The sequence below is a fragment of the Cervus elaphus genome, chromosome 3, assembly GCF_910594005.1.
Source record: "Cervus elaphus chromosome 3, mCerEla1.1, whole genome shotgun sequence".
Taxonomy (NCBI): domain Eukaryota; kingdom Metazoa; phylum Chordata; class Mammalia; order Artiodactyla; family Cervidae; genus Cervus; species Cervus elaphus.
The window spans coordinates 48,578,226-48,588,560 of NC_057817.1; the positions used below are offsets into that span (position 1 = coordinate 48,578,226).

General features: G+C 43.9%; 1 protein-coding gene across 1 annotated transcript; it reads left to right on the forward strand.

The window, feature by feature from the left end:
* Positions 1-1,185: 1,185 nt before the first annotated feature.
* On the forward strand, positions 1,186-4,733 carry AVPR1A (arginine vasopressin receptor 1A). Its single transcript, XM_043888268.1, has 2 exons — positions 1,186-2,662; positions 4,244-4,733. Exons 1-2 carry the CDS (start codon positions 1,675-1,677, stop codon positions 4,528-4,530), a joined length of 1,275 nt encoding a protein of 424 aa, XP_043744203.1. The 5' UTR covers positions 1,186-1,674; the 3' UTR covers positions 4,531-4,733.
* The last annotated feature ends 5,602 nt before the right edge of the window (positions 4,734-10,335 follow it).

The following is a 10,335-nucleotide window of genomic DNA, read 5'->3' on the forward strand; positions in this document are numbered from 1 at the left end:
TCTACTTCTGTGAAAGTGAAAGTATTAGTTGCTCAGTCGTGTCCGACTCTCATGGACTATACTGCCCACCAGGCTCCTCTGGCCATGGAACTCTCCAGGCAAGAATGTTGGAGTGGGTTGCCATTTCCTTCTCCAGGGGATCTTCCCGACCTGGGGATTGAACCTGGGTCTCCCGCATAACAGGCAGATTCTTTACCATCTGAGCCACCAGGGAAGCCTCTTCTTGTGTGAAACAGCCTGAAAACAGCTCCCCCTTGCAGTACTTCCGAGTGTACCTTCACCGAAGTTGAAAGAGCGGGCAGTTAGTATTTCTGTGCGTCCCCGGCCCCGCTGCTGGGTTCCCGCGGTCCAGAGTAACCAGTCTATAGGTGGGCGGTCTTTTCCCTCTTGCTTCAGAGCATCTCTTTTCTGCCCAGAGGTTGCCTCTTTCTCATCCACCAGCGCAAGAAGCCTGGCGGCTTTTCGCTCGGCCTGGACAGCGCTGCCTGGGCTGCTGCTCTCCGGCAGCTGCTCTTCGTTTACCGAAGAGATGTCCCCACGATTCGGCAGTAAAGCAGATCAAGTCCCCACGGACTCCTGTGGCCCAATTCCCGCCCATCCAGCTGTGGGAATCAGGCTTTTCCCGGAGAAAACCCCAGGAATCTAATTTAGAGAAAACTCCTAAGTCCCACCCACCCCCAAACCCGCTCCCAGCCCCAGAGGAAACTGGAAAACCAGAGAAATTCCTTTCCCCCGCGCTGTGATACGTGCACGCAGGCAGCCGCGGGGGCTGCCTCGGGACCAGCGACTGCGTCCCTCGGGTCAGCGAACGCAGGCAGCAGACAGACAACAGGCATCCAAAAAGTTCCTGTTACACTGCAGAGGAGGGTGGAGAGGAGCGGGGCGGTGAGAGACGAAATTCCCGTTGTCGAGTTGTCCTGAAAATGAAAATTAGCCAGACTGGCTCTCCAGGGATGGGCGGACTCGCGGCGCAGGGAGAAATCCCGGCTGGCGCAGGTGGGAGTCCCGCGCCAAATTCAGGTTCAAGAGCACCCGAGCGGGCAGTGGACTCTGGGTTTCTAGGTACCGCGTCTACTGAAGTCACATGCAGGGTTAAGGTGATTCTTGACGGAGGCTTGAGGAAATGATGGGAAGCCCTGAAAAGGTCTGACGCGTCCAGTTCTCCGAGGTGTTTTGTTTTTGTTTTTTTAATAGAAGAGCGGGGAAGCATCACCATCAACCAATACGCCGAGGAACCCGCGCGTTCCAGCCCCACCCCTGCAGCAGTGATGCAAAAAGGACAAATCGCCGACGTAGGAAGTTGGGATAAAGGAAAATCCTGGGGGGAGAGGAGGTGGCGAGAGTAGGCACCGAGCAGCCTCCAACCACTGGGGCGAGAGGGAGCGCGATCTGGGGAAACAGACTCCGTATTAATAATTTGAGTTTGGAGTCCAGGGCTTTCGGAGACTCGGAGCGCGCCTTCCCGGCTCCGCCAGAGTTGAGAAAGGGCGGGGCAGGGAAGGAGACGGGCGACTCCACCAAGAGCGGCTGAGCCGGCTGGTGGGACTCTGCGCCCGGAGACGCCCGCAAGAGAGGGAGCAGAGCCCCGCTGGCGGCGAGCGCGGGCAGGAGGGAGCGCCCCGCGCGAGGAGGCGGGAAGGGGACTGGCCTCCGCCGAGGCCGAGGGGGCGCTGCATGGACCGCATGCGATTCTCCGGGGGCCCCAGCGCGGGGCCCGCGAGCAACTCCAGCCGGTGGTGGCCGCTGGCTGCCGGAGGTGCCAACACCAGCGGGGACTCGGAGGCGCTCGGGGAAGACGGCGGCCCGCAGGCGGACACGCGCAACGAGGAGCTGGCCAAGCTGGAGATCGCCGTGCTGGCCGTGATTTTCGTGGTGGCCGTGCTGGGTAACAGCAGCGTGCTGCTGGCTCTGCACCGCACGCCTCGCAAGACGTCCCGCATGCACCTCTTCATCCGCCACCTCAGCCTGGCCGACCTGGCCGTCGCCTTCTTCCAGGTGCTGCCCCAGCTGGGCTGGGACATCACCTACCGTTTCCGCGGGCCCGACGGGCTGTGCCGCGTGGTGAAGCACATGCAGGTGTTCGCCATGTTCGCCTCCGCCTACATGCTGGTGGTCATGACCGCCGACCGCTACATCGCCGTGTGCCACCCGCTGAAGACGCTGCAGCGGCCCGCGCGCCGCTCGCGCCTCATGATCGCCGCCGCCTGGGTGCTGAGTTTCGTGCTGAGCACCCCGCAGTACTTCGTCTTCTCCGTGGTCGAGGTGAGCAACGTCACCAGGACCTACGACTGCTGGGCCACCTTCATCCAGCCCTGGGGTCTCCCGGCCTACGTGACCTGGATGACCGGCAGCGTGTTCCTGGCGCCCGTGGTCATCCTTGGCACCTGCTACGGTTTCATCTGCTACCACATCTGGCGCAACGTCCGCGGAAAGACCGCGGGGCGCCCGGGCACCGGCGCCCCCGCCGAGGGCGCGGGCGAAGGCGCCTTGCGCCGAGGCGTCCTGCACGCGCGGTGTGTGAGCAGCGTGAAGACCATTTCCCGCGCCAAGATCCGCACCGTGAAGATGACCTTCGTGATCGTGACGGCCTACATCGTTTGCTGGGCGCCCTTCTTCATCATCCAGATGTGGTCTGCCTGGGATAAGAATTTCTCCTGGGTCGGTAGGTGTCGGGACCGCGGAGGAAGGTGAAGGAATGGGGGCTCTGTGTTGGGGATGGGGGGAGTTGTCGAGGGGACAGAAGTGGGGACAGAGAGAGAGTCTTTTCATAACATGCTCTAGGGCCATAGTTCTTAACTTCGTGAATGAGAATCACACCTTGAGCCGAATGGTTAAAAGATACTATAACCAGCCCCTAAAACCACAAATCCAGAAACTGTGTCCTCCAGTCAGCCACGCACTTACAAAACAGAAAAATTTACTGTCAAAGCTGTAACAGCAGTGTTAATACCCTGCTTTCAAGTCTGCTGGATTCAGGGAAATACTTAGACTGTCACAACTGCTTTTTGCTAGCTTGTGAAAAGTAACACACTGTAAAATTTTTGTAGAAATGCCCTAAAGTAAGGGTAAAACAGACATATTTTTCCTGAAGAAAGATTTTTTTAATTTTCTAAAGTTTTATTTATTCCTCATCCAGCCAACAAATATTATTGTGCATATTTTATGCTTGGTCCTAGGGGTATGAAGATTAAGCTTGTTGAAGGAAGATTCTTAAGTCATTTCAATTTGGCATTTAGCTAGTGTTCCATCTCTTAACATAATGTTTTAATTTTTTTCACTGGGTGTAGGTATGTTGATGATTTTCATTCTTTTTGAATAGAATCTTGGTCACAGATCATGATCACCTTTAAGATTTGCATCAGCACAAAGTTTGATGAAATAACCTGTAATGTATTCTGGCATAACAAGAGTGAGAAGACCCAAGTTTATATTTAATAAGGAAGTGTCAGTGCTTGCCAATTATTCTTATCTTTAGAAAAGGTATATTCTCAGTGCCTAGTTCTACTGTGAAAGGTTGTATTTATATGGTTTGACAATGCAATTACACACACACAAAATGGTTCAAAAGACTGTTGGAATTTCTTAATTCATCCGTTCTCCATAATATAATTTAGTTGTTCAAACCACAATCAAAGAGGGTTTTCTTTTAAAATTAAAAGAAGTTTCTAATTAGCCAAAGAAAACAATTAAACACTGCATCCTTCAGGGACCTAGTTCAACTATCCCCTTCTAAAGAGTTCTTACTACAAGAATGTGTTTAATATTAAAAAAAACTTAAATGACTAAACATGGTCCATAGTGTCATACTTTTGCTTAAGTTATCAGGATGCATACAGTTTGGTATATGTGGCTATGGACTCGAGATTTCACTGAAATGGCAGCCATTCTGTAAGTGTTGTCTCTATTAGCATATGCTAGTGCTAACACAAATGATTCAAAGCTTTATTAGTAAATGAGTCAATATTCTTAGCCTCTTGCAAGTCTCCCTCATTCTACTTAGATATTTTAATAGTGGTTTAAAATATCTGAATTAATTTCAAGGCATCTTGCTCATGAAAATATTTTACAACCAAGCAATTTCCATTCACCAACTATTTCCCCGATTGATAAACAAAATACTTCATTTTCTATATTGACCCAAAACATTTTCCCACTTTCGTGAACCAATAAAAGAATGAGTTTATCCAGTGATTTTACTTGCGTTTGATTAGCTAAATGCTGTCCCCTTATGTCTTCCATACAGAGTCAGAAAACCCGGCCACCGCCATCCCTGCATTACTGGCTTCCTTGAATAGCTGCTGCAACCCCTGGATATACATGTTTTTTAGTGGCCATCTCTTGCAAGACTGTGCCCAAAGCTTCCCGTGCTGCCAAAACATGAAACGAACGTTCACCAGAGAAGATTCTGACAGTACGAGCCGAAGACAGACTTCCTTCACTAACAACCGAAGCCCCACCAACAGTATGGGAACATGGAAGGACTCGCCTAAATCTTCCAAGTCTATCAAGTTCATTCCTGTTTCAACCTGAGCCCCCTGTGATCACGCTGTCTGACTCTTGTAATGGACTTTTCAGCCCATTGACTGAATCCAGCTAGAATTATTAGACAAATGAACTTATATAAGATTAATCAATCTGTTGAGTACAAGACTGTGTTTCTCATTGCATTTTTCACATTGCTACAAACAAAAGCTATGAAATGTTTTATAAAGAATGTTAATAAAAACATGCAATGCTAAAATCTGCAGACCTAATTCCCAGAAGTAACAGAAGCCATATTTCTAAAGGAATAATCATAGCCATGCTTTATATTTTTCTGTAGGTTTCCTTTCTTTTTATTTCTGACATAACTAAGGCTTGATTGGTTTAGAAGTCATATAATGTAGGGGCATTATTTCTGAACAAAGTAAGTTCGTCATCAGCCTTAGGGTTTGAAAGGAATTGGAAGAGACTTTACGGAAATTATGTTTCTGTCCAGTAAAATCAATTTGTGTATCAGAAAATGCAGTCTCAGACCGTGGCGTGGAGATGGGATGGTGCCTTGGAGAGACATGAGTTGAGGCTTATTGGTCATGGGGTGCCTGCTGCGGAGTGAAAAGGGGAAAGTTCTGTTAGAAGCTATCAATCACCTCAGTTGCAGAACCCTCACTTTAAAACTGGCAACTTCCTCCTTTGGTTCCTCACATTTTATTGGCTGTGAAAAGCATGATTACCAGGATGTTGAAGGTTAGAGAAAATGTTGTCAGCTGGCCGATGATATCTTTTTGCTTTCACTGCAAAGTTGCTTTAAAGTCAGATTTGTGTGACAGATACCTGATTTTCTTAAAAGGGCAGAAAAGACAGATTGCCCAAGGGACTATGGAGGCTTTCTCTAGAACATAGGAAACATGTTTAGATCCTGTGCTATCCTGGACATCATTACATCCTGTTTGAGAAATCCAGATTCACAGCTGTGAGTCTTCTAGAAAGTGACTCAGGATACTGAATGTCCCCTCATGATTAATTAAAAATAACTTGGTCCTTCCTTCTGATCTCCCACCCATCTAACAATTTCATAGTAGAGGAGAGACAGGATTGGGCAGGATGAGGGCAAGGAAATAGAAAACTGCTCTGCATCTAGTCTGCCCTCCTTCGTTATTAAGTGCGTAACTTGAGGCAAACGACTTCAAATGATATAAAGCCTCCATTTTCCTGGCTGAACAGCGGCACTGATAACACTTAGCTCACAGGGTTGTTGTAGGGACTAAATGAAATCAAGTGTATGAAAAGATCTTCCTAAGCTGTCAAATGTTATATGAATGCTACCTCTTGCTTTTATCATAGTATTCTGAGGGAGGGGGGTCTTCAAAACTGCACAGCTTTTTCCTGTTTACTTTTCACTAACCAGAATGTATTGGTTTCATATCTGGCATACAAAGTCCTAAAATTTAAATATAGCTCTGCTGAATCATTGGAGAGCGTCAGCAGCAGCCACTACACCTAACTTCTGTCTAGCCAAAGCTTTCCAATTTAAAGAGAGCATTTGCTCTCCTCTGGATGCAGGTCTTTCATTTCTAGACAAAGAAACATTACGATACTACTTGGCTGTTGTTACTGCGTTCTTCATTAATGGAACTCAGTGGGGTTTTTTTTTTGAGCTATTTTGTCTGGCTCCTTTTCCTTCTTAGATACCCTGCAATGATTTGAGGATACATCATAAATACTTTGCACCCCTTAGAGGAAGTAATAGTTATTTTGATAGCATATTTTTTTTTAACTTTGCAGATAAGAAACTGAGCACTGAATGGTACTGTCAGAGCTTGGAACCATTAACCTCACTCCTCTTCATTCTCTTACCTTTGCAAATTCTCAGGTGTTTTACTTCCTGGATTGATATGCCTAAAAAAAAATAGTTTGCAAATGTTTGATAGAGATTAGCACCTAGGCTTTAGAATTCTGCTTTTTAAAAAACAACAAATATGTCTCCTAAAAAGCAATAACCAATATGAGTCATCAAATAAATTTTTCAGTTCTGCATTATTTGAGTCACAGCAGCATCTCAATGTCTCTGCCCTCTATAACGTTGTCAGCCCTTTTGACAACTTTTCTTTTGCAGCTCAAAACTAAAGCTTTTTGGATTGGCACAAAGAGCCCACTTTTTTTCTAAACGAAATTCCAAAACAATAACCTCATAATTCTTGTATAGATTATTTAAAAATGTTGACATGTATCTCCCAGTGAAAAATTTCAGTTTGAATCTCATTTCTAGGAACATCTCTCAACTAAGGTACAAATTAACCCCCCAGCTGTGTTCTCTCCTTTTAAATGCATCAAGGGATGAGACAGTGGAACAAGGGCTGAGGGGACACCAGAAGATCTGGGTGGAAGCTCTGCACTAGGTAAGCTCATGGTCTTGTTCTCTGTGGTTTAGGCTGAGAAGTTTAACTTATCAAGCTGCTAATCTTTCCTAATGATATACACCCAGAAATGGTATTTATATCTCCCAAAACAATATCCCAAATTGGAAGAGTCCTGATTGTCTATTTCAGAAGAAAGAAAACGGTAGGTAGTAAGGAAGAAGCATATGTTGGGAAGGGAAGATTTCCCTTTCTTGACTAAAGAAGACCTGAGATATGACAAATGAAGGGCTGCAGTCAAGGATAAATGTGTTCCATCAGCTTATTTTATTGGGCAGTTATCTGGGGGAACATCCTTCAAGTATACAATATTAATGTATCTATGTGGGTATGAAAAGTGAAAGTGTTAGTCGCTCATCGTGTCCAACTCTGTCACCCCATAGACTGCAGCCTGCCAAGCCCCTCTATCCATGGAATTCTCCAGACACAAATATTGGACTGGAGTGGGTAGCCATTCCCTTCTCCAGAGGATCTTCCCTACCCAGGGACCAAACCCAGGTCTCCTGCATTGCAGGCAGATTCTTTACCGTCTGAGCTACCAGGAAACCCCATGTGTGTATGGGAAATGCAACTGATAAACATCTACCAGTGAGGAGAAACTAGAGGTATCTCTTTTGGACATTTGATAAATACTGACAATGAGAAAGTCATCTTTAAGTACATATTAAGTGCTTAATGGGTTAATTTTTGGACATGTGTCTTTAAAGTGTAAAAATAACTGTGAAGAAAATTAGTGAAATTCTTTAATTAAATACTTGTCCTACACACAGAACTTTCATCATCTGCAAATAAGTCTCACACCATAATTGAGGGAAGGGTGGTTTTTGTTTTCTTTTGTTTTTACAAGAAGAAGGTATTTTTATTTTATTTCTTGACAACACTGCGTGGCATGCAGGATCCTAGTTCTTTGACCAGAAATGGCACCCATGACGCTTGCAGTGGAAGCACAGAGTCTTAACCACTGTACCACCAGGGAATTCCTGGGTGTGGTTTTAAAGAGAAAAAAAAAAGTACTCTTACTAACATGCAGTACCATTCCAAACTTATTATAATTCCTAGAATGGACAACCACTGACGATTGAGAAACACAACTTTCATTCTGTTATTCACAATAAAGTAAGCAATTAGGTTAAATTTTATGTCTTTCAGACTCTAAAACCTGTATTTTTGTAGTATCATTGGATACTCTGAGCTTTAAATAATAGCTTCAGAGTGTGACTCTGCCATAATTAGAAGCCACCTAGAGAGAAACTGAGTCTCATCCTTAATCCCAAAGAGCAGAGACTGGATTCCTTTAAAGCCATGTCCATTGGGCCCTTATGGATTTTCACACTGGAGACTGCTTTAAGCTCAGGGTAGGGGCCGCCTGGTGTCGGTCCTGGCGATGGAGAAGCAATGGCTGTACCCCTGCCCTCTCGCCCAGGGACCCTTCCAGAGCCCCTCACAGCAACCCCTGACATCACGGGGAGCACACAGAGAGTGTTCCTTGGCTACAATTTGACCTCTGACAATTTGAGCAAAAATTTAAGAACTCTTCATAAAAAGAGTTATTTCCTTGAAGTCCCCAAGAGGGCCTTAAATGAGTTGAATCACATAAATCATGAGATCCTATTGTACACATAGGCATTTTCAGAATATTGTCCTAACTCAATTTTTAGGTACATTAAACTATGATGAATGAAAATGTATATGTGGCCTACAGTATGTCAGTATCAAAAATATATATTATAGGTGAAAATTAAATGCCATTTCTTCTCTTTTATTATAAATTATATATATATATATATATATATCATGAGACATTAATTTATATTTTAAATAAAAACAAAGTATTATAGGGTATATTAAATTTTCTTGTATTCCAAGGTCAACTTAGCAAATTCAGAAAGGAAAATCTGAAAGTAAATCTGACCGTAATATCAGAATAATTAATAATTAGTATTAATATAAAATAATTCGCATTTCCACACTTGAAAGTAGTTGTTTTTATATAATAGAGTCTGACTTAATATATTCCATGATGCTTTACTTCATCATTGTAGCAAATTTGCTAAGAATTGATGTTGTATATTTAGTATTCCGTTTGGGAACAGTTTTTTTTAGATGTTCTGTATCTCCTAGCTTATCAAGCTGTACAGAAGAATTTCAATGTGTTTTCTTGGGACAATTGTATGTATGATTACAGTTTTGAACAATATTGAAATGTTTTGTGATTATATCTAATATTTGGCCCTTTACAGAAAAAAAAAACCTTATGGGATTACATTGAAATAACTGGTATATTTTTTACCCAGGTTTATTGTGTAGTGACAACAGTGTCAGACTTTATTTTTCTGGGCTCCAAAATCACTGCAGATGGTGACAGCAGCCATGAAATTAAAAGACACTCACTCCTTGGAAGGAAAGTTACGACCAACCTCGACAGCATATTAAAAAGCAGAGATAAAAAATAAATGAATAAAAATAAAAAGCAGAGATATTACTTTGCCAACAAAGGTCCGCCTAGTCAAGGCTGTGGTTTTTCCAGTGGTCATGTATGGATGTGAGAGTTAGACTATGAAGAAAGCTGAGTGCTGAAGAATTGATGCTTTTGAACTGAGGTGTTGGAGAAGACTCTTGAGAGTCCCTTGGACTGCAAGGAGATCCAACCAGTCCATCCTGAAGGAGATCAGTCCTGGGTGTTCACTGGAAGGACTGATGTTGAAGCTGAAACTCCAATACTTTGGTCACCTGATGCGGAAAGCTGACTCATTGGAAAAGACCCTGATGCTCGGAAAGATTGAGGGCAGGAGGAGAAGGGGACAACAGAGGATGAGATGGTTGGATGGCATTACCGACTAGATGGACATGAGTTTGGGTAAACTCCGGGAGTTGGTGATGGACAGGGAGGCCTTGCGTGCTGTGGTTCATGGGGTTGCAAAGAGTTGGACACGACTGACAGACTGAACTGAACTGAACTTTTTGATTCTACAAATAAAAATAAATACCAGCTTTGACAAATGGATAAAGAAGATGTGGTGTATCTACAATGAAATATTATTCCATCATAAAAAGAATGAAATTCTGACATTTGCAGCAACATGAATGGACCTAGGGGAATATTAAGCTCAATGAAACAAGTCAGAGAAAGATAAATACTATATGATATCATTTATATTTGGAATCTAAGAAATAACACAAATGAATGTATGTAGCAAAACAGAAATAGACTCACAGATATCAAAAACAAACTTGAAGTTATCAAAAGGTAGAGAGAAGGGAGGAGGGATAAATTGGGGGTACAGGGTTAACATATAAGAACTACTATGTATAAAATAGATAAGCAACAAGGACGTATTGTACAGCCCTGGGAATCATAGCCATTATCTTGTAATAACTCTTGATGGAATATAATCTTTAAAAACATTGAATCATTATCCTGTACATCTGAAGCTAACGT

Bases quoted from the DNA above. Each gene is read 5' to 3' on its own strand.
- AVPR1A (XM_043888268.1), top strand. From the start codon at position 1,675: ATGGACCGCATGCGATTCTCCGGGGGCCCCAGCGCGGGGCCCGCGAGC. The intron at 2,663-4,243 runs GTAGGTGTCGGG...TCTTCCATACAG, and splicing joins TAAGAATTTCTCCTGGGTCG to AGTCAGAAAACCCGGCCACC.